Source organism: Carcharodon carcharias, chromosome 11 (genome assembly GCF_017639515.1).
Source record: "Carcharodon carcharias isolate sCarCar2 chromosome 11, sCarCar2.pri, whole genome shotgun sequence".
Taxonomy (NCBI): domain Eukaryota; kingdom Metazoa; phylum Chordata; class Chondrichthyes; order Lamniformes; family Lamnidae; genus Carcharodon; species Carcharodon carcharias.
In genome coordinates, this window is record NC_054477.1 from 42,486,805 (window position 1) to 42,511,123 (window position 24,319).

Below are 24,319 nucleotides of genomic sequence, written 5' to 3' on the forward strand. Positions count from 1 at the left end.
ACTTAAGGAAATATGAACCATAATTATGCAACTTCTCACAATTTAACTCTTTAAACCTGACATCAGAGAAGAAAACACAAGTCACATAAGAAAGTATCAGCTAGTTCCTACCAATTGACTTCATGACATTGGAGCTGATACAGATTAATGGGAATAGGTCCAATCCAAAAGAGGCAAGGTGTACATAAAGCACGAACTTTGACTGAAAAATTCTAAATTATTATAACAAAAAGGAAATATATCATGGGTGCAGTAGTGGTTATGTTATCAGACTAACAATCTGCAGCATGACTTCAAATCCCAGGTTAGAGGTTAAAAAATCTGAATTCAGTTTAACAACTCTGAAAATAAACAAAAACTGACATCAGTATATGTGACCATAGACGTCACTATTTTTTTAAAAGACATTTGTGAAAAGAAACCTGCCATCTTTATCCAGTCTGGCCTTTACATAACTCCAGTCTCATAGCATTATGGCTTACTCTTAACTCCTCTTTGGAGTGGCCGAACAAGCCACTCAGTTGTATCAAACCACCACAAAGAATACCACATGGACTCTACCACTTCAAGGAGGCCCACCACCACCTTCTCAGGGTAATTGTTGATGGGCAATAAATGCTGGCCTTTCCAGCAACACCTACATCCCAACTACGAATTTTAAAAAAGGGAAATAGAGAGCAAAGTTTTGCACTGATTGAAGAAAATCAATAACAACTACTGGAAGGAAAATTAAATCCAAGGGGGTGGAAGAAAGGATTCAACAATGGGAAGACAGCAGATCCAGAGAAGTTTCTTCATGTATAGGCAGTGGCAGATCTGACTGATGTATTCTTTACAAAGAAGTGGTTTTGTTGTTGACTGGTCTTCCTTCCTGGTAAGAGACACAAAATAGAAGATGATGTCAGTAAAGTAAAAGGAGCAGCCATACAAACTAGGGCTACCACTGTTCCCTGTTCAAAAACCATGAGAAGGCAGGGGAACGGTGAGTCACCATTTTATTTCAAAGAAGAAAGGTTTACAATTCTATGAATCCAAAGTCAATTTCTCTTAGAAAGCAATGGTGAAGCATTGCTGAATAAATAGGTATTAAACTTTGATGTCCAACTGTTCATGAATCTGACAAACATATTTGTCTTAAACAAAAAGTTTCATGGGTTCTAAGTCTCCAGCAAAATTTGTCAAAGGTTCAATGTTTGAACATCTGGTAAGATTCAAATTGCTGGCAGTATCAAGTTGAAGGCTGACTGATTTGGTTATTGAAGCATCCCTCATATCGTGTCATCCAAACTGGGAAATATCTTTACCTGTTTGGATCAAGACCTCTTGGTCAGATTGATGTCATGAGACTAACACTTATACCAAAAACATGCACTTTGGTTTCTCAAGGCAGGAGGTAGCAATGCAACATGTCCTTCAGCAAGAAGCTATTTAGGTTTCAGGCTCTGAAGAATTCTGAGGAATGTCAAATGGAGCCGATCAGGAGTTTCAAATACATGATACTGTAATTTTGTTCAGACAAGGAAGGTGTCCATTGTTTAGTAATCTTCAGAGAGAAACAATTTAATAGCCTAAAATAGGCTAAGAATGAAGCTCATTTAATAGATAAACCTCCCAAGCCTCAAAACACACTCTCTTGGCAGAGGTGTTAGTGCAGAATAGACAAGGAAGAAAATCAAGATCTTAATCTCTGCGCCAGATCTGTGCCTGTGCTGGGTTTTGTAATGAGTCTGCACTAGGGCTAAAGAGGTTTACACCACACCATGGCAAAGCTCATTATAAAACATCGGGGAGTTCCGTTGGTGTGTTTTGTCTTCTCTGAAAATTTGGCTGATTCACTCATTAAAGCAAACTCATCCAAGTGAGTAAAGGATGTTGACACCCAGCAACAGAAAATGCCTCCCTGAATCTTGGAAACTTGCATTGCTCTCAAACTGGTGAACACAATTATATTTCTGATTATTTACGCTGTGGCTTCGTTCTATGAGATAGATTTTGAAACTTTTGAGGGGGCTTTTTCAGTTACTGTTATATTTCTACTTGACCTCTGCTATTCACAGTTGCTTTATTGTAATGTGGACCAACTTCTGATGATAGGGTGGGTATTCATTTAGAATTTCTCTTGGACTCTGGGGAGTTAGAAGACAAAATAGATTTCCACAGGATTCATCATAACAATGTCTGGCATCTGTTTATAGCTGAGACAGGTGGCATAGTTCCTCCATTGTCCTGGCCCAACCAGGTCTTCTTAGACATCTCATGGGTGTCCAAATACGGGAGGTTGATTTATATTTTGCAGTTAAGCCCTCAAGTGACATTTGGATGCCATGGAAGTTGTAAAGAGTAGGAGCATATGCACACTGACTGGTATGAGCACAACTTGCAAACCAACCCAGGTGTCAGTAAATGATTTTTGCAATGAATTGTTTATATGAGGCGTTAGGGCCTTGAAAGATGTGAGTGTGGAAAAATTTAGACTTGTAAATTGCATCTTGAAATATAGTTGTACATGACATGCCAAAAACAAGCTGTAAGGTTGCTGGAGCTTGGAATATGTGCAACAAGCAACACATGGGAAGAAAACTTGGACTTTTGACAAAATACATAATATGGTAATGTTTCCTTGCCCAGATTTGATTACGTCCAAATTTCTTCTCCATCTGATCGTAGTTACTGAAGGCAGCATGCATCTGATTGAGTCTGCTTATTACCTATTGCCATAAATGGTGCTGTGGTACTCTCTGGGAGGTGCACCATTGGGCAACCCTCCTCACATGCAGCTGCAGGTCCATCTAACCATCCCCAAAGAAAGGAGGCAATTTGCTGTCCCACATATTCATCTGCTCACAGAATCAATTTTGTGTCGTCATACTGAAATTCCTTTCACTTAATTTAATCCTGACACTCCTCTCATAGGCTGGTAGCTGCCTCGAGATCGAGAGAAAATTTACAATCTAGGAAACTAACAACTATAAAATTAGCTGTCAAACCTCAATTGATAGACAGACATGGTCTATTTGAGTAACACTCTAAAGGTGCTGACATAAGTTCCTTCAATTAGACTCCTTCCTGGCTTGAAGAGGAGTCATTGTTACTCCAAGGAGACATCAATTTCTTGAGATTAAAATGCAATCAATGTTATTTTAACCAGCACTGAGAAGTCGGGGATTGGGGAGAATTAGTTAATGAGAAGCACCCTATTCTAATAATTCTCAAAGAAGGACCAAGGTCTAAAGGCCCAGTGAACTGCAGTTATATTGATCTTGCTAGAAGAAGAAGTTGTACTATGTCATTTCATCACCATCAGTAAGATCTTAATCCAATCATTAGTGAATGCATGTTAATGGAAAGTTTGTGGACACTGCCAGTGAGGAGGCAAGAGACTGAGATCGAAGTACAGAAAGTGCTGTCTCTGGAAAGTGGATGTTTCTAATTAATATTTGCACTCAGCAGATAAGAGAGGCCAACTCCAGAGCCTGGACAGCTAGATGGTACATGTCGGAAAATCAACTGGCCTCTCCTGCTTAGGTAGACAGTGTTTTACTTGGTAATGCATAGCATCTGAAAGACTCCTGTATCAGGTTAACATGAATATATCCTGCAGCCAATGGTTATCCACCACATCTTCTTCCTTTCTTCGACTACCTCTTTCCCTCACTTTGTAAAATTATTTATTCTTTCATGGGATGTGAGCATCGTCGGCAAGGCCTACAATTGTTGCCCATTCCTAATTTCCCTTGAGAAGGGGTGGTCTCACTATGGAGAAGCTTCTTTGTAAGGTGAAATCCTTCAGGTCCAGTCAAAATGTACTAATAATATTACTAGATTGAAGAATGCCCCTATATTGATGCAGGCACCAGATGCATACTTTCAATCTAATCCTGGTGGATAAATGGACCTTGTTGTAGAACTGCTCAACTGGAGGTCTGGAGACTGGGAAAGTACACAAATATCATCAGCCTTGGCTGTAGGAGATAACTTTGATTTCCAAAAATCCAAGATCTGTCGTTCTGTGATAACAATGCTGGCACTGTGAAGGTCCGTAAAAGAAAGCACTGTGGCAGCTCCTTGGCATGTGAGCATTTACTTGCATGATGCTGTGCTGCTGGTCTGCAACAAGATACACATTTAGAGACTGGAATATTTTCCTGTTAATGTACATGGATTCAGCTTGTAATGTGATAACATTGGTGCCTTCTATGATTTTTTTTTAGATCTTGGGGAATCCTGCTGATTGATAATATTGCAATGTCCTGAAACGTTGCTGCTGATTGTCCGTGGAATTATTAGCTCTGGAAGATAATGGATCCATAGCTTGCTTGATGTATTTGTGCACATCTTTATGGATGTCCCTAGTATCAGCCTGGAATTACTTATCACCATCAGTAAGTTCTTAATCCAATCATTATTGAATGCATGTTAATGGAAAGCTTGAGGGCACTGCCAGTGTGGAGGCAAGAGACTGAGATCAAAGTATGGGAAGTGCTATGTTTGGAAAGTGACATAGAAGCTTTCTTTAAATGTAGACAACAATGGAAAAGCAATATTTATTCCCTATTTCTAATTATCCTGAGGATAACCAAAAAATGCAGAACAGGAGTCATTTGTAGGCCAGACCATATAGAGGAGCAATTCCCTGTTCTGAAGGAAATTAGTGAACTAGTGAGGTATTTACAACAACCTGGCAAATTTCGTGGTCATTTTTGTTTGAGTGCTGGCCCACAAATCGCCAAGTTTTTTTAAAATTCAATTTCACAACTTGCCATGGTGGTTTTTTAAATCATGCCCTGTGGATTACCAGTCCAGTTCCATAACCATTACACAATCACTGTAACTTTAATAACCACTGAGAAATGGACATCTTTGAGGAAAGCAACTCTGCTTGAAGCATGTGACACAACTCTGTGACAGCTTGCTTTTAAAGCACAGTGCCTGTTCCTCAGTCGAATGCAGTTTAGAGTTTCTCTGCCTGTGTACTCTGGTGTAAGGGTGCTTGCAGATGAGTGTCATGCACCTGGAGTGCAGCTTCAACAACTTGGCTTCCCTTGTTTTCTCTTCCTCTTTCAAGAATGTAGAAGGGAATCCTCACTGAAAATGCTATGTGCCCTGCCTGAAAAGGGGAAGGGTAAATGACAGCCCCCCAGCAAATGGCACAAAATTTCAATGTCAGGAGCAAACACATAAAAATAAAAAATGCCACATTAGCAGGATTTCACGAGCATGTGTAAAAATGTAAGCTGGCACCCTTAACCTGTATAACTGACATTATTATGAGATATCAGAAGTGAGGTAGACATGATAGAAAATAGGACTTACCTTGCCTCAGTATAATCACTGTCTCATTTACATACACCATCTAGAAATGGGTGGTCACTGCTAACGGCTGTCAGAAATGACAGTGAAAATGGGGTCACACAAAAGTGGACAGAGATATGTTAATCCCCATTCCCATTTCCCACCATCACCCATTTGATTAGCATCACAAAATCGGGCAGGTTGTTAGGGAACTCCACGGTTGGAGAGACTTTCCTCTACACTGGCCTATATTATGCTAGATCTGGAAATACTAGGGTCAAGTATTTTTTCAGAGCTGCTCCTGCAGTGCTAGCATTACTTCACCGATAGCACAATTGAATGTCCCAGCTTCAATGGTCACCATACTCAGTGAAAACATGTCCTGTTCTCCAACAATGATGCCCACCCATTTTGCTAAGCACTAAACTCACCTAAAATCAAAATTCAAAATGAAAAGAGGACTTTTTAAAAATATTAGTCAATACACAAATTCAGGTCATCCATCATTTTTGGACTGCAGGCTCTTAATGTTGAATAATTTGTTTAACATCAAGTATTTATACTTATTTCTTGAGTGCATTTTGAGCAATACCAATGTTTCGCTGAATCTAGTTGCTTAATTTGTCAAAGTATTTTGTCCAAAAATGCTACAAATCTGTAGCTGTCTCAAAAATAGCTTTCTTTGCTGAGATTATCTTCTCTCCAAATAAAGCAATTAGGTCATTTCTGATGTGCTAATGAATGTAGCCACTGGAGGGAGCTGAATGGCAGGGCAGTGTGCTGCATGTAAGGGAAGGAAGGTCCCACCAGATTGGAAAATAGCAAATGTAACTCCTCTATTCAAGATAGGAGGGAGACAGAAAGCAGGAAACTACAGGCCAGTTAGCTTAACATCTGTCATAGGAAAATGTCAGAATCTATTACTAAGGAGATTGTTGCTGGGCACTTGGAAAATCTCAAGCAATCAGGCAGAGCCAACATGGTTTTGTGAAAGGGAAATCATGTAATAGAGTTTTTGAGGAAGTAACAAGCAATGCCGATAAAGGGGAACCTGTGGATGTGTGTACTTAAATTTCCAGAAGGCATTTAACAAGGTGCCATATCAAAGATTACTAAACAAAATAAGAGCTCATGGTGTCGGGGGTAACATGTTAGCATGGAAAGAAGATTGGTTAGCTAACAGGAAACAGAGCCAAGGCATAAATGGGTCATTTTCAGGTTGGCAAGATGTAACAAGTGGAGTGCCCCCACAGGGAAAATTGGTGATGCCTCAACTATTTATAATCCATATCAGTGATTTGGATGAAGGGACCAAATGCATGGTTGTTAAATTTGCTGATGGCACAAAGATAGGTAGGAAAGCAAATTGTGAATAGGACACGAGGAGCCTGCAAAGGAATATGGAAAGGTGAAGTCAATGGGCAAAAATGTGGCAGATGGAGTACTACGTGGGAAATATGAACTTGTCCACTTTGGTTGGAAAAATAAAAAAACAGCATATTACCAAAATGAAGAGAGATTGCAAAACTCAGGTACAGAGAGATCTCAGTGCCCTGGTACATGAATCACAAAAAGTTAATATGCAGGTACAGCAAGTGATTAGAAAGGCAAATAGAATGCTATTGTTTATTGCAAGGGGAATGAAATATACAAGTAGGGATGCTTTGCTGAAGTTGTGCAGGGCATTGCGCATTGGTGAGACCACATCTGGAGTATCGTGTCGTTTTAGTCTTCTTATTTAAGAAAGGACATAATTGGATTATAAGAATTTCTGAGAAGGTTCACTTGACTGATTCCAGAGATAAGCTTATGAGGAAAGGTTGGATAGGTTAGGCCTGTATCCATTGGAGTTTAGAAGAATGATAGCAAATGAAAAACTGAATCATCACCATGCTGTCTAAATTGAAAGTAAAACGAGGGTGATGGTGGATGAGATCAGGCGCTGCATGGGAGTGCGATCAGTGGGTGGGCAGAGATGCAGGTCAGCTCAGATGGACAACAGGAAGCAAATCCCAGGAGGCAGCATTGAAAGTGCTCAGGACATTGAGGTGAGCATGATACGTGAAGGATCCACATGCATGGGAGAGTGTTTACACGAGTCTCCGAAAGGCCCTGCCACACACGCACACACTTCTGCCTCCTTAATTACTTGTTGGCCAGATACTCCCCCTGTGGTGAGAGAGGGTGAGGCTGAGGGGGCTCACAGGTAAAGGGGGCTCAGGGGGATAGGACAGCCTCTGAGATTCCTGAGTGGATGACACAGGGGTGTCCAGCTGCCGCTCTTCCTCCCTTCGGGTGCCTGGGGCCCCGGACTGTCTCCTTGAGGGGAAGGAGCACCTGGAGGGGTGTTAAGGTGCCCCATTTCCCTCTTGCGTTGATACTGCAGGAACTCACCCATGGCCATTGCGATGGAGTGCAGGTCTGCACTCAGCTTCATGTTCTGCTGCACCAGGATCTCCATGGCATCCACCATCCTCCCCATGGAGACCTCCATACATGCACATGTGGGCACCACTTCATCAGAGAGCAGGCAGACACACTCCTCTGACTCGTGAGCTACTCTGTTGAGGGCTTCCAACAGCTCTGCGTGATGTTCCCGTACCTTCTGCCAACTCTCCAGGATGAGTTGGAAGACCAAATCCAGGGGTTCATCATCTGTCTCGGACCTCACAGATGCCTCTTCCCCAGCAGTCCTCCAAGAGCCAGGGCGCTCGGCCGCTCCTGCCTCCTCCTGCTGTGGATACGCGTCCATGCGGTGATCACCAGATTGTGAACCCAAGCCTGCTCTAGATCTAGGTCCCACTGAGTTGTGTGTCTCTGAGCTGATGGAAGGTGGGGTAAGTGCTGTGACAGGTCGTTCATGCAGGAGAAGCCTGCTCACATCTGCAGGGAGAGGTCCCAGGAGGCTGCTTATTTCCAACTCTTCAATGGAGGATGTGTTGCCTTGGCTGGAAGTGAGGAACTGGCTGGAGTTGAGGAGACTGGCTGGCTGAAGGTGTCGGTTGCTTGGCAGAGCTCCCTGTGAACCATAGTAGTGATAATTAGTGCATGGCAGCAGAGTCAAAAGCAGGAGAGACAGCGCTCACGGTTGCGTTGAGAGAGGGATGATGTGGTGCAGGATCCTCAGAAGGGTATTCGCCACTGATCTCACAATCACCACAGACATGGTCCATGTCCTCACCAGTTAGCACACTCCTCAAAGTGAGTGAGGGGCTTAATGTGGTCACTCCACCCTCAGCCTGGGACCTCTCCCTGCAGATGTGAGTGGGCTTCTCCTGCATGAAAACAGATGGAGAGTCTGTGAGCAGGACATATGATACAACGTGGAATGTTTGTGTGGTGAGCGGATCCATGGACAGAATGAGACCGTGAGCTCCAGAGGATATGAGTCTGAGGAAGGTGTGAGGGTGTGTGTGAGAGTTAGTGGTGTTGTCCCTTGAGGTGTGAGATCCCTGAGGATGTGTGATGAGTTTGTGAGTGTGTGAGTTGAGAGCGATGAAAAGAGTGACTTACCCTGGCGGAACGGATGAGACCATTCATCCTGTAGCGGCACTGGGTGGCTGTCCTCTTTTGCAGGGCATTGGTGCTGACCACTGCTACCATTGCCTCCCATGCTGGATTGGTGTTGCTGCTGCCCCTCCTGCGGCCAGAGTGGGTGTAGAGGACATGATAGCGGGCCTCCACGGTGTCCAAAAGGCGCTTGAGGGACATGTCACTAAACCTGCAGTCTCTTTGCCTTTTGGGGCCATTCTGTGCAGCGGCCCTGGGCTGGAGCACCGAGAGGTGTATGCATGGCTGCACTTCAGATGTGGCGCCCGGTGTGATGAAGCGGCGAGTGATGGTGTTGCAGCTGAATGAAAGCTTGTCCGCCAACAAAACGGTGTGCTTCCTGAGAAGGCATAATTAATGCAGCGGGATTGGGACAATACAATATGAGAAAACCGCCATTGCGACGGATGGGTAAAACATTGTTTTCCCCACCTGCTACTGCACTTCGTGCAAATCTGGTGAAACTCTGACCCAATGTTATAGATTCCCCAGCCAGAGGAAATGTCTTCTTAGCATTTACCCTGTCAAGCTCTTAGGAATTTTATATATTTTAATTGTATCACCTCCCATTCTTCTAAACTCCAGATCTATTCAATCTCCTCTCGCAGATCAATACTTTCAGCCCAGGAACCAGTCTGGTGAACCTTTGTTGCATTCCCTCCAGGACAAGTAAGTCCTTGCTTAGGTAAGGAGAACAAAATTGCACATAGTATTCCAGATGTGGCCTCGCCAATGCCTTGTATATTGGAATAAGAATTAGTCGTTTGGTAGTACAGAACTTAAGTATCACTGAAAAAAGATGCACTCATCAGGACATTCGCAAGAATACCAGATGTAAAGGGAACAACAATATATACTTCATGCGAGGAAAGTACTGATTGGTTGGCAAGTGCACTCTGATGGGTAGAGGCGTTGCCATGGAAAACGCACTAGTTAACCAATGACTGAAGGTTAACTGTGAAGCTACGTTTAACAAGCCAAGCTTTGTTTAGCTTTGTTGGATACGCCACACTCTGCCCCCTCATACCAGTCATTGATATAGATTGTAAGTAGCTGAGACCCAAGTACACATCCTTGCGGTACCCCACTAGTTGCAGCCTGCCAACCCGAAAATGTCATCTTTATTCTGACTCTGTCCATTAATCAATCCTCAAATACTAATGTATTACCCCAATCCCATGAGCCATAATTTTGTGTATTAACTAACCTCTTGCGTGCCACCTTATCGAATGCTTTTTTGAAAATCCAATTACACTGCATCCACTGGTTCCCCACATCCACTCTACTAGTTATGACTTCGAAAAATGCATTGACCAGCTCATGTGCAAATTTACTGGGAGCCAAAGGTTATGGCGGACAGCCAGGAAAGTGGAGTTAAGGGCCCCAATCAAATCAGCCATGACCTTATTGAATGGCGGAGCAGGCTCAAGGGGCCAAATGGCCGACTCTTGCTCCTATTTCTTATGATCTTATGAAGGATCTTCAGTGCGAGATGGGTGGCAAATTGTTAGAAGGGATGATTAGAGATTTACTGTATGACGACTTTGTCGGAGAAAAGAGTTATTAGAAACTCTGTGCAAGACTTTTGGAAAAATTTCTCAGCGACCTAGCTGAATTGTCAAGGGAAGTTACTGGGCTGGTGGATGGAAGGAGCTTTGTTGACATTGAACACCTAAAAGGGCTAATAGGGTTAAATTTTGAGGATAGGCTGCATAGATCAGGCTTTTATGCCCTTCTTTATAGAAAATTAAGATGTGATCTAATTGAGGTGTAGATAGATAGGGGGCCACAAAATTATAAATGGACCATTAAAGGGTGATGTCAAGGAACAGTTCTTCAGCCAATATGCAGTGGAAATCTGGAATTTTTCTCCTCCAAAAAATTTGTTGATGTTAGATAAATTGATACATTTTTGTTAGTCAAAGGGTATTAAGGGTAGATGGGCAGATAGATGGAGTTAAAATCAAGCTCAGCCATGATCTAATTGAATGGTGCAGCAGGTTAGAAGGGCTGAATTGTTACTCCCATTCCTATGATTTTCAAGAAGCCCTTAACAAGTTTCCAAATAATAAGCTGTAAAATAGAATCCTGAAAGGTTAGATATTGATTCTGGGTTGGATAAGAATTGGTTGCATTCTCATGAACTATGTTATTATTAACAGCAGTGGTTCTGGTGGGGATGCATTATGAGAGGAGTCCTGCAGGGATCAGTATTACCACTGTTGCGCTGCACCTTCAGTGATCTTGATGAGGGCACCAGGTGTTATAAAGATTTGTATGTGTTTTTATGACCTTAGATGAGAAAAATAGATTATATCGATGTGATGGGAAAATAGACCAAAATCTGGATCATTTAACATAGCTATGTCATGTTATGCATTTTCATAAGATCAGTGTCAAGCATGTGCACACCATGCAAGACTGTGAATTTAAAGTTATTCAGCAGGGGAACGACCTAAATGTACAGGACATGATCATCTGGAAGTTCAAAACAAATTTTGCAAGGTTAACAAAAAGTGAATAAATTTCTAGGATGTATTACTAAATGCAAAACAAAAAATACAACACTGGTCTTGGTTAGGTCTCATTTAGAAAACCGTACCAAACACTTCTACAGTCATGATGGCAGTCAGTAGAAATCAATCAACATTTAACCTGAAAGTAATTGTTGATCCCTTTAAATAGCACATGTGGTGGGGTTCTTCCTGCTGCTGATGTGCAGTCATGCATAATTAAGAGAAAGGGTTAGCTGGCATGTTGAACTGCAAAATGGCAGTGCTGGTATCAGAGTTAAACTCCACATGGTGGACGCTCACTACATGTGCACTAACATATCCTCCAGCACCCAGCTCAACTCGCACTAGATGAGTGCATGCACTCCTCAGACGACATATTGTACCTTTACGGCCACTCGAAGCACCCAAAAACCTGGCACACAACATCAAATTCTGCACTGATCCCTTTTGCAAAACTTACAAAAACCAGCAGAAAAAAATTGTCGTTAAGATTTAAAACCAGAAAGGAGAGGTATGTGTTCCTAACCTCCAATCAGCTTGCTGTGACTGCAATTGAGGATTTTTTCATTTATACCGACAGTGGTTGTCTCCTGATTTACAGCACTTCTGGTTGGTAGACCAGGAGGAGAATATGGCAGTCGCTACATGGGCAGAAACAAAAATGTTTTTTGGGAGGCGCTGTGTCATCTGACTGATTGGGAGATATGAATAAAGCTCTTTCCTGTAGCAAGCTGATGCATCTGGCAGCCTGGATTGAGGTCGACCTGAAAATGCAGGTGGGCAAAAACTTGATGGTAAGCGAACGCTTCTGCTCTGTGTGTTAGTTTATAGGCACAGGGCCATCAGGAGACACAAGCAATGTTTTTGAAGGTTTTCCACATGGTTGTAACTCAGGCCGCATTGCACTTTATCATCTTTCATACTGAAAACTGTTCTATTTCTCATGCTGACTTGGTGATCTGTAGCAAACCCCTTCTGGTAGTTTGGAACTTCTTTTGCATTAAAATCACAGTTGTTAGTTGTACAGATTATGAGTCCAAAGTCTCTGTAGGAGCCAAAAATGTTGGTGTGCAATAGCATTGTAAGTTAGCCTTCAAATATTGGGAACATGAGGGTTAAGAAAGAAGAAGGGATGCCAATGTATTCTTCATAACATTCTACAGCTCAAACTATCTCTCTGAGATTGCAAGCTCCAAATGATTATTATAGGCTCCTTAGCCTAGAATCATAGGTATGAATTTCTCAGCAGAGGCTGACATCACACTGCTGGGGCTGAAATTGGGAGCTGACAGCAGGACCCTGGGATGGAAATTTGTTGGCGTTGGCCAATTAACAAAGGCCCAGTCACAGGTCTGGCAGCTCAGCAGCCTCAACAGTGCCATCTCTATCAGTGGCCATTGTTGAGGTTGCAGCATGAGAATGAGGGCACTTCAATGCCAAGGCACTCCCAAAGGCCGGAGTTTTACAGCCCTGTCACAGCGGGAAAAGGGCCATAAAATGTGATGAGCCGTTCTAAACTCTATTGACTTTGGCAGAACCATAAAATCCTGTTGGCGGTAAATTCCGCCCAAAGAGCGGTGAGCTTGTTTGTGGAAGTCGGGGCCAGACAGGCAGGTCCCTTTGATCAGTGGGAGTATGTAAGGTGGTGGTGCATCAGCACTGAGTTAGGCGTGGAAATGGCCACTGCTGCTGGATGGCACCTCTCCACACCTGGGAAGTTCACCTGACCGTCTCCACATGCGGCTACGGGCCCCTCAAACATGGGCAAGGTGCCAGCGGGAGCAGGAGGTCGCCCTTAATTAGATCATTTAGTGACTCAACTGGCCACCCAGCTAAGGTTCCCACTCCTGGCAATATGTCATGGCAGCGGAAAGATGTAGGACTTTCCTACCAGCGCCTTCCCCTGCCATATTGCCAGCCCTGCTGTCTCCAAGACCATCTTCAATGGGCTGGGAAAATTCAGCCCATAGAATCACCGAATGGTCACAGCACAGATGGAGGCCATTTGGCCCATTTTGTTTGTGTCATCTCTCTGTACAATCCCACACCACTGCCTTTTCCCTGTAGCCCTGAAAATATTTTCTTTTCAGATAATTATTCAATTCACTTTTGAAAGCAACAATTGAATTTACCTCCACAACAATCTCAGGCAGTGTTTTCCAGATCCTAACCACTCACCACATAAAAAATATATTTCCTTCTGTCGCTTCTGCTTCTTTTGCCAATTATCTGTCATGAGTGTCCTCTGGTTCTTGAGCCTTCCACCTGTCTTCAAAGTTCAGACTCCTCATGATCTTAAGCACCTCAGTCAAATTTCCTCTCTGTAGAGAGTAGTTTCGCCAATCGATCCACATAACTGAAGTTGCTCAACCCCAAACATTCTTGTAAATCTTTTCTGCACCTTTTCCAATTCCTTTTTAAAGTGTGGTGTTGAAGTTGAACCAGTGTTTTATATATGTTCTGCATAACCTTTTGTACTCTATGCTGCTCTTTATAAAGCCAGATCCCGTATGCTTTATTAACCACTTTCTTCACCTGCCCTGTCGCCTTCAACAATTTATGCACATAAACCCCAGGTCCTTGTGCTCCTGCACCCTCCTCAGAATTACACCCTTTATTTTATACTGCCTTTCCTCATTCCTCCTACCAAAATGTTTCACTTCACATTTCTATGCATTAAATTTTATCTACCATGCGTCTGCTCATTCTACCAGCCTCTTTATGACCTCTTAAAGTCTATCACTATTCTCCTCATGGTTCACAAGACTTCCAAGTTCTGTGTCATCCGAAAATTTTGAAATTGTGCCCTGTACACTCGAGTCTAGGCCAATAATATAGATCAAGAAAAGAGGAGGTCCTTATACCAGCCCTTGGCGAACACCACTATATGCCATCCTCCAGTCTGAAAAACAACCGTCACCATAAGTCAAAAACAGAATTACCTGGAAAAACTCAGCAGGTCTGGCAGCATCGGCGGAGAAGAAAAGAGTTGACGTTTCGAATCCTCATGACCCTTCGACAGAACTTGAGTTTGAGTCCAAGAAAGAGTTGAAATATAAGCTGGTTTAAGGTGTGTGTGTGGGGGGCGGTGAGATAGAGAGACAGAGAGGTGGAGGGGGGGAGGTGTGGTTGTAGGGACAAATAAGCAGTGATAGAAGCAGATCATCAAAAGATGTCAACGACAATAGTACAGTAGAACACATAGGTGTTAAAGTTAAAGTTGGTGATATTATCTAAACGAATGTGCTAATTAAGAATGGATGGTAGGGCACTCAAGGTATAGCTCTAGTGGGGGTTTTTTTAAAATTTTTTTTTATATAATGGAAATATGTGGGAAAAGGAAAATCTTTATAATTTATTGGAAAAAAAAAGGGAAGGGGGAAACAGAAAGGGGGTGGGGATGGGGGAGGGAGCTCACGACCTAAAGTTGTTGAATTCAATATTCAGTCCAGAAGGCTGTAAAGTCCCTAGTCGGAAGATGAGGTGTTGTTCCTCCAGTTTGCGTTGGGCTTCACTGGAACAATGCAGCAAGCCAAGGACAGACATGTGGGCAAGAGAGCAGGGTGGAGTGTTAAAATGGCAAGCGACAGGGAGGTTTGGGTCATTCTTGCGGACAGACCGCAGGTGTTCTGCAAAACGGTCGCCCAGTTTACGTTTGGTCTCTCCAATGTAGAGGAGACCACATTGGGAGCAACGAATGCAGTAGACTAAGTTGGGAGAAATGCAAGTGAAATGCTGCTTCACTTGAAAGGAGTGTTTGGGTCCTTGGACGGTGAGGAGAGAGGAAGTGAAGGGGCAGGTGTTGCATCTTTTGCATGGGCATGGGGTGGTGCCATAGGAGGGGGTTGAGGAGTAGGGGGTGATGGAGGAGTGGACCAGGGTGTCCCGGAGGGAGCGATCCCTGCGGAATGCCGATAAGGGGGGTGAATGGAAGATGTGTTTGGTGGTGGCATCATGCTGGAGTTGGCGGAAATGGCGGAGGATGATCCTTTGAATGCGGAGGCTGGTGGGATGATAAGTGAGGACAAGGGGGACCCTATCATGTTTCTGGGAGGGAGGGGAAGGCGTGAGGGCGGATGCGCGGGAGATGGGCCGGACACGGTTGAGGGCCCTGTCAACGACCGTGGGTGGAAAACCTCGGTTAAGGAAGAAGGAGGACATGTCAGAGGAACTGTTTTTGAATGTAGCATCATCGGAACAGATGCGACGGAGGCGAAGGAACTGAGAGAATGGGATGGAGTCCTTAAAGGAAGCGGGGTGTGAAGAGCTGTAGTCGAGATAGCTGTGGGAGTCGGTGGGTTTGTAATGGATATTGGTGGACAGTCTATCACCAGAGATTGAGACAGAGAGGTCAAGGAAGGGAAGGGAAGTGTCAGAGATGGACCACGTGAAAATGATGGAGGGGTGGAGATTGGAAGCAAAATTAATAAATTTTTCCAAGTCCCGACGAGAGCATGAAGCGGCACCGAAGTAATCATCGATGTACCGGAGAAAGAGTTGTGGAAGGGGGCCGGAGTAGGACTGCAACAAGGAATGTTCCACATACCCCATAAAGAGACAGGCATAGCTGGGGCCCATGCGGGTACCCATAGCCACACCTTTTATTTGGAGGAAGTGAGAGGAGTTGAAGGAGAAATTGTTCAGCGTGAGAACAAGTTCAGCCAGACGGAGGAGAGTAGTGGTGGATGGGGATTGTTTGGGCCTCTGTTCGAGGAAGAAGCTAAGGGCCCTCAGACCATCCTGGTGGGGGATGGAGGTGTAGAGGGATTGGACGTCCATGGTGAAGAGGAAGCGGTTGGGGCCAGGGAACTGGAAATTGTTGATGTGACGTAAGGTGTCAGAGGAATCACGGAAGTAGGTGGGAAGGGACTGGACAAGGGGAGAGAGAAGGGAGTCAAGATAACGAGAAATGAGTTCTGTGGGGCAGGAGCAAGCTGAGATGATCGGTCTACCGGGGCAGTTCTGTTTGTGGATTTTGGGTAGGAGATAGAAACGGGCCGTCCGAGGTTGGGCGACTATCAGGTTGGAAGCTGTGGGAGGGAGATCCCCAGAGGAGATGAGGTCAGTGACAGTCCTGGAAACAATGGCTTGATGTTCAGTGGTGGGGTCATGGTCCAGGGAGAGGTAGGAGGAAGTGTCTGCGAGTTGACGCTCAGCCTCCGCGAGGTAGAGGTCAGTGCGCCAGACGACAACAGCACCACCCTTGTCAGTGGGTTTGATGACAATGTCAGGGTTGGACCTGAGAGAATGGAGTGCAGTAAGTTCAGAGAGAGACAGGTTAGAATGGGTGAGAGGAGCAGAGAAATTGAGACGACTAATGTCGCACCGACAGTTCTCAATGAAAAGATCAAGAGAAGGTAAGAATCCAGAGGGAGGGGTCCAGGTGGAGGGAGAATATTGGAGATGGTTAAAAGGATCTGTTGAACTGGGAGAGGACTCCTGCCCAAAGAAGTGAGCCCGGAGACGAAGACGTCAGAAGAAGAGTTCAGTATCATGCCGAGCCCGAAATTCATTGAGGTGAGGGCGTAAGGGTATGAAACTAAGTCCTTTGCTGAGCACTGAACGTTCAGCATCGGAGAGGGGAAGGTCAGGGGGTATAGTGAATACACGGCTGGGGTTGGGATTGGTAGAAAGGGTGGGGACGGAGGGACAGGCAGGGGTGGAGGGTCCTAGATGGGTGGTGGTGTCGATGAGTTGTTGGAGCTTGCGTTCCTTAGCACTTGAGAGAAAGAGAAAAAGTTTCTTGTTGAGGCGTCGGATGAGCCGAAGGATAAAATGAAACTGGGGGCACGCGCAGCTTTGAAAAAGGGTACGGCGGTGCTGCTGGAGGGAGAGGTCGAATGTGTTCATATGGCGGCGCATGGCACTGAGTGTGGATTTCAGAATGTGACGGGAACAGCAGTCCGAGAAACATTTTATGTCCCGGAGATACCTGTAATCCTGGGTGGGTTCGAAACATGAGAGGTGGAATTTCAGTTGAAATCCACGTGGGGTAAGTCGGAGATGGAGACAGTCACTGAGAAAGGAGATATGGCTGTGAAAGCGGGTTTTAGTAAACACCTTGTCAAACACTAGGAGGGAAATGGAAAGCAAGGAAGGTGAGCAAGACAACAGAGAGATACGGAAATCTTGTCGCAGAGAGGAACAGAACTTCTTCAAGGAGGTAGGCATTTCTTGAAGAGCAGCGGCAGTCAATTAAACACAGAGATAAAAACAAAAAAACTGCGGATGCTGGAAATCCAAAACAAAAACAGAATTACCTGGAAAAACTCAGCAGGTCCTGCAGCATCGGCGGAGAAGAAAAGAGTTGACGTTTCGAATCCTCATGACCCTTCGACAGAACTTGAGTTTGAGTCCAAGAAAGAGTTGAAATATAAGCTGGTTTAAGGTGTGTGTGTGGGGGGCGGAGAGATAGAGAGACAGAGAGGTGGAGGGGGGTGGGTGTGGTTGTAGGGACAAATAAGCAGTGATAGAAGCAGATCATCAAAAAATGTCAACGACAATATTACAATAGAACACATAGGTGTTAAAGTTAAAGTTGGTGATATTATCTAAACGAATGTGCTAATTAAGAATGGATGGTAGGGCACTCAAGGTATAGCTCTAGTGGGGTTTTTTTTTATAATGGAAATATGTGGGAAAAGGAAAATCTTTATAATTTATTGGAAAAAAAAGGGAAGGGGGAAACAGAAAGGGGGTGGGGATGGGGGAGGGAGCTCACGACCTGAAGTTGTTGAATTCAATATTCAGTCCAGAAGGCTGTAAAATCCCTAGTTGGAAGATGAGGTGTTGCTCCTCCAGTTTGTGTTGGGCTTCACTGGAACAATGCAGCAAGCCAAGGACAGACATGTGGGCAAGAGAGCAGGGTGGAGTGTTAAAATGGCAAGCGACAGGGAGGTTTGGGTCATTCTTGCGGACAGACCGCAGGTGTTCTGCAAAGCGGTCGCCCAGTTTACGTTTGGTCTCTCCACCCCCTACTCCTCAACCCCCTCCTATGGCACCACCCCATGCCCACGCAAAAGATGCAACACCTGCCCCTTCACTTCCTCTCTCCTCACCGTCCAAGGACCCAAACACTCCTTTCAAGTGAAGCAGCATTTCACTTGCATTTCCCCCAACTTAGTCTACTGCATTCGTTGCTCCCAATGTGGTCTCCTCTACATTGGAGAGACCAAACGTAAACTGGGCGACCGCTTTGCAGAACACCTGTGGTCTGTCCGCAAGAATGACCCAAACCTCCCTGTCGCTTGCCATTTTAACACTCCACCCTGCTCTCTTGCCCACATGTCTGTCCTTGGCTTGCTGCATTGTTCCAGTGAAGCCCAACGCAAACTGGAGGAACAACACCTCATCTTCCGACTAGGGATTTTACAGCCTTCTGGACTGAATATTGAATTCAACAACTTTAGGTCGTGAGCTCCCTCCCACATCCCCACCCCCTTTCTGTTTCCCCCTTCCCTTTTTTTTCCAATAAATTATAAAGATTTTCCTTTTCCCACATATTTCCATTATAAAAAAAAATTTAAAAAAAACCCCACTAGAGCTATACCTTGAGTGCCCTACCATCCATTCTTAATTAGCACATTCGTTTAGATAATATCACCAACTTTAACTTTAACACCTATGTGTTCTATTGTACTATTGTCGTTGACATCTTTTGATGATCTGCTTCTATCACTGCTTATTTGTCCCTACAACCACACCACCCCCCTCCACCTCTCTGTCTCTCTATCTCTCCGCCCCCCACACACACACCTTAAACCAGCTTATATTTCAACTCTTTCTTGGACTCAAACTCAAGTTCTTTCGAAGGGTCATGAGGATTCAAAACGTCAACTCTTTTCTTCTCCGCCGATGCTGCCAGACCTGCTGAGTTTTTCCAGGTAATTCTGTTTTTGTTTTGGATTTCCAGCATCCGCAGTTTTTTTGTTTTTATCGTCACCATAAGTCTCTGTTTCTTAACACTCAGCTAATTCTGTATCCATGCTGCCACTGTCCATTTTGTTCCATGGGTTTCAACTTTGCTGACAAGCCTGTTATCTGGCACCTTATCAAATGTCTTTTGGAAGTTCATGTACACCACATCAACAGCATTACCCTCATCAACCCTCTCTGTTACCTCACCAAAAAACTCAATCAAGTTAGTTAAACACAATTTGCCCTTAACAAATTTGTGCTGACTTTCCTAAATCAATTTATTCCTTAATTAATTCACATTAATTAGTGTCAAATCTTTGCTCATGGGATAAAAGGAACAGTAACAACACGGATATGAAATTGGCTGAACAACAGGAGACAGAGGGTAGTGGTTAATGGGTGTTTTTCCTGCAGGAAGGTTTGTAGTGGAATTCTCCAGGAGTCAGTGTTGGGACCCTTGCTTTTCCTGATATATATTAATGACCTAGACCTTGGTGTACAGGGAACAATGTCAAAGTTTGTGGATGATACAAAACTTGGAAGAATTGTGGACTGTGAGATAGTGTAGAACTTCAAAGCGACATAGACAAGTTAGTGGAATGGGCACACAGGTGGCAGATGAAGTTCAATGCAGAGGTGAGGTGATTCATTTTGGTAGGAAGAACATGGAGAGATTATATAATAAAGGGTACAACTCTAAAGGGTGTGTGGGAGCAGAGGGACCTGGGTGTACATGTGCATAAATCATTGAAGGTTGCAGGACAGGTGGCGAGAGCAGTTAATAAAGCATAAAGTATCCTGGGCTTTATTAATAGGGGCAGAGAGTACAAAAGCAGGGAAGTTATGTTGAATTTGTGTAAGTCGCTAGCTCGGCCTCAGCTGGAGCATTGCGTCCTCCGCATTTTAGGAAAGATGTGAAGGCATTCGAAAGGATAGACGAGAATGATTCCAGGGATCTAGAACTTCAGTTTTGAAGGTAGATTGGAGAAGTTCAGACTGTTTTCCTTCGAGAAAAGAAGGCTGAAAGGAGATTTGATAGAGGTATTCAAAATCATCAGGGGCCTGGACAGAGTAGATAGGGACAAACGTGTTCCCATTTGTGAAAGGATCAAGAATGAGAAGGTACAGATTTAAAGTAATTAATAAAAGAAGCAATAGTGATATTATTCAGTGAGTGGTTAAGGTCTGGAATGCTCTGCCTGAGAGTGTGGTGAAGGCAGGTCCAACTGAAGCATTCAAAAGAGAATTAGACTGTTATCTGTAAAGGAAGAATGTACAGGGTTACAGCAAGAATGCGGGGACTTGGTGCTAGGTGAGTTGCTCATTTGGTGAGCCTGTGCAGACACAATGGGCTGAATGGCCTCCTTCTGCACTGTAACAATTAATTTTGTCCCAGATTATCACTTCTAAACATAGAGCAATGAACCAACGCCTAGCAATCTCAGACAGTTGCATATTAACTAACATAGTTGTTCCATGGAAAACTAATTGGAATTCAAGCCACACTTCCCTAAAGTTACAGTAAAATAAAATGATCTATTCAATATTTAAATAAAAACAAAAAATGTTTGACCTCCTCAAAATTTGCCATACTCTGGTTAAAAAGGATTTTCCTCACAACGGATGTCTTTTGATGCCAGTGAGAAGTTTGAAGAAACCTAATTTATTTAATAGCAGCAATGTTTGTGAAATAAAAAGTGGAAAATTATTTTTGAAATTAGGATGGGGCATGTGATGTAGAAAATTGGAAACATATATGTAGAGAATCCAACAATATAGTAACTTATGTGGTGCAGAATGTTTTGCAATCGTGGGAAAATGTCAAAATTCAATAAAAGATTGTAAACAAAGGAAAATCCTCACATGAGGAGGGGTGAGACTGATTTAGACATTATAATCATAGTTAATTGTTTTGTTGACAAACTTATATATTGTGTTAACCAATTAATGGCTTTAATTCTTTAAGAAGTTAAAAAAAATACCTGTACAACATCCTCAGAAATGCCCCATGCAAAACTGTAGGGGAAGGTTCCTGTAATAGGTTTGCTTTCTGGTACAGATGGGAATCCATTGTCTTCTATCACTTGCCGATAGAAAAAAGCAGATGATTTTGGCATCCTCTTCTTCTCCTTGCTTTGAAAGTCAATGTAAAACAATCCTCGTCGGGTACTGTAACCAGTATCCCATTCAAAGCCATCTACCAGGGACCACGCTGTGTATCCAATGACATCAACTCCATCATACTTAATTGCTGTGAAAGTACAAGTGCCAAAATTGTTAACACTGAAGTTTCATATTGACGTGGCGTGCGGAATGTATATACTTTACAGGGAAAGTTTATCTTCCAGGACTGTTTTGCTGCATCAAATTGCATTGCAAAAATAGGCAGCTTGTTAATGACTACCAAGTTGTCCCAAAGCATTTTAAAGCCAATAAAGTACTTTTTGAAGTGTAGTCACTGTCTACGAAAGCACCAAAACCATTAAATAACTAGTGGATTTACTTTATTTTGCATACAATTGCTGTATTAAATGGAATTCATCGAACGGCCTTTTCTTATAATGCAAAGGTATCCACTATTTCACCACATACACTTCTATTATTGATCAATAGGGAAATTCGATCACTTGATTTTTAGTCTGGTTTAGTTCTCTCTAACTTAAAATTGGTCCAAATCAATGAAGGAAATACAGCAGCCAAGTTGCAGATAGCAACAGCAATATGATAATGACCAGATTATCTGTTTTAATAATATGGGTTGAGGAATAAATATTGTCCAGGTCACCAAGAATAACTCTCCTGCTCTTTGAAATACTGTCATGGGATATTTTGCATCCACCTGAGAGGGAGGACAGGGCCTTGGTTCAATATGTCATCCAAAAGACTGGATCTCCAAAAGTGCAGCACCCTCCTGGGGTGTCACTTTAGACTTTTATGCTCAAGTACTAAACTGAGATTTGACCACACAACTTTCTGACTTAGAAGCAAGAGTGCTACCGATAGGGCCACAGCAACACTTATTATGGGAATCAACTAGAAAACTACTATAAATACAGTATGTGATGGTTTTAAAAATGTACACCCTAGCAAATACAAGCAAAATTTAACCCTTAAGAGAAATTGGATTACAAACTTCTGCTATGTTTGGGATTCAAACCTTTTTATTTACATTTAATGCTTAAAGGTGCTTCTAAAGAATCCTATTCTTCAATTGGAAGTCAACATTTCCTAATACATGACAGATAATCAGATTAGATTTTTGATCCATTCATCTAACGATGCTTAATATTATGAAGGCGGAAGAGGCTAAATTTGGGCATCCTGAATACTTCATCACGAATGATAGCTATCAAAAAATTTCACACATTGGAATTAGAGAAATACTTCAAGAGCTTGGATGGTTAATTGGTCACCCCGTATTCTTTGAAAGAGAGCAGGTCTCTATCAGAGAAAAAAAAATCATTACTTAGTGCCAAGATTCCACAGCTTGCGACTTATTTGATGGACTTTTAAAAAAAATGGCAACACATTGTAACATATCCATATGTGCATGTTGATTCGATCTTTAATGCAGCATTTTTGTTTGTCTCTCCAGGTAAACTAGTTTTCTAGCTCACATATACGTGCAAAATCACAAATAGTTTGAATTTTACTTTTTTATTCCTGTTGATGGAAAAATGTCTATCAAGCAACACTGGCAATACAACCTTTCAATAATGTTTCTGCACTATTTTGTGAGAAAATAATAATGAGCCTCATCAAAATGGACATTACTATGATATTCAAAATTCAAGTTACCAATCAAAAAACATATAAGTATTATATGGAGAACAATAATTTGAAACTGTTTAATCTCCATCCACATCTAAAGGGGAGGCAGTGGCATAGTGATAATGTCACTGGACTAATAATGCTCCAATAATGCAGCCAATGCTCTGGGGGCATGAGTTCAAATCTCACCGTGGGAACTGGTGGAATTTAAGTTCAATTAATAAATTTGAAATTCAAAGTTGGTCTCAGCAATAGTGACCATGAAACCATCAAAATAAAAACCCATTTGGTTCACTAATGCCCTTTAGGAAAGAAAATCTACTGTCCTTACTTGGTCTGGCCCATATGTGACTCCAGACACACAGCAATATGGTTGACTCTTAAGCAAGCCACTCAGTTCTATTGAGCCTACAGAAAGTTGATACGGAATGAAATCGGATGGATCAGCTTACATCAACTGAGGCACTCTTGGAAATGACAGCAGCAAACCCAGTCCTGTTGACACTGCAAAGTCCTCCTTACTAACTTCTGGGGGCTTGTGCCAAAATTGGGAGAGCTGTTCCTGTAGACCTTTCAAGCAATAGGATGACATAGTTATGGACTCACACCTTACAGATGTCCCAGACACTATCAGAGGTGCAGCACTGTGGGATGCAGTTAGGAGGGAGTTGCCCTGGGAGTCCTCAACATCGACTCTGGACCCCAAGAAGTCTCATGGCATAAGGTCAAACATAGGCAAGGAAATCTCCTGCTGGTTACCACCTACCAACCCCCCACAACCTCCTGCTCAGCTGATGAATCAGTATTCCTCCATGTTGAACACCACTTGAAGAAAACACTGAAGCTAGCAAGGACTCTGAATGTACTCTGGGTGGGAGACTTCAATATCCATCACCAGGAGTAGCTGGTAGCACCACTTCTGGCTGAGTCCAAAAGGAGCTGCGAGACTGGGTCTGAGGCAGGTGGTGAGGGAACCAACAAGAGGGAAAAACCTACTTGGCCTTGTCCTCACCAATCTACCTGTCACAGGTGCATTTGCCCACAACAGTATTAGTATGTCACAGATGTATTTGCCGATGACAGCACTGGTAGGAGTTCCCATTGCACTGTCCTTGTGGAGACAAAATCTCATCTTCACATTGAGGATACCCTCCATCCTGGTGTGTGCCACTGCCACCATTAGGATAGATTTCAAACAGATCTAGCAACTCCATGAGGCACTGTGGGCCATCAACAACAGTAGAATTGTATACAGCCACAATTTGTAACCTCAT

At 43.3% G+C, this 24,319-nt stretch overlaps 1 protein-coding gene across 1 annotated transcript in view; it reads right to left on the minus strand.

The window, feature by feature from the left end:
- The window catches only part of kl (klotho), a 123,642-nt gene that overhangs the window by 38,983 nt on the left and 60,340 nt on the right, over positions 1 to 24,319 (minus strand). Inside the window, exon 3 of the mRNA XM_041198671.1 lies at positions 21,257 to 21,525. Within this exon, the coding sequence (XP_041054605.1) occupies positions 21,257 to 21,525 (269 nt within the window). The remainder of the gene's footprint in view (positions 1 to 21,256; positions 21,526 to 24,319) is intronic.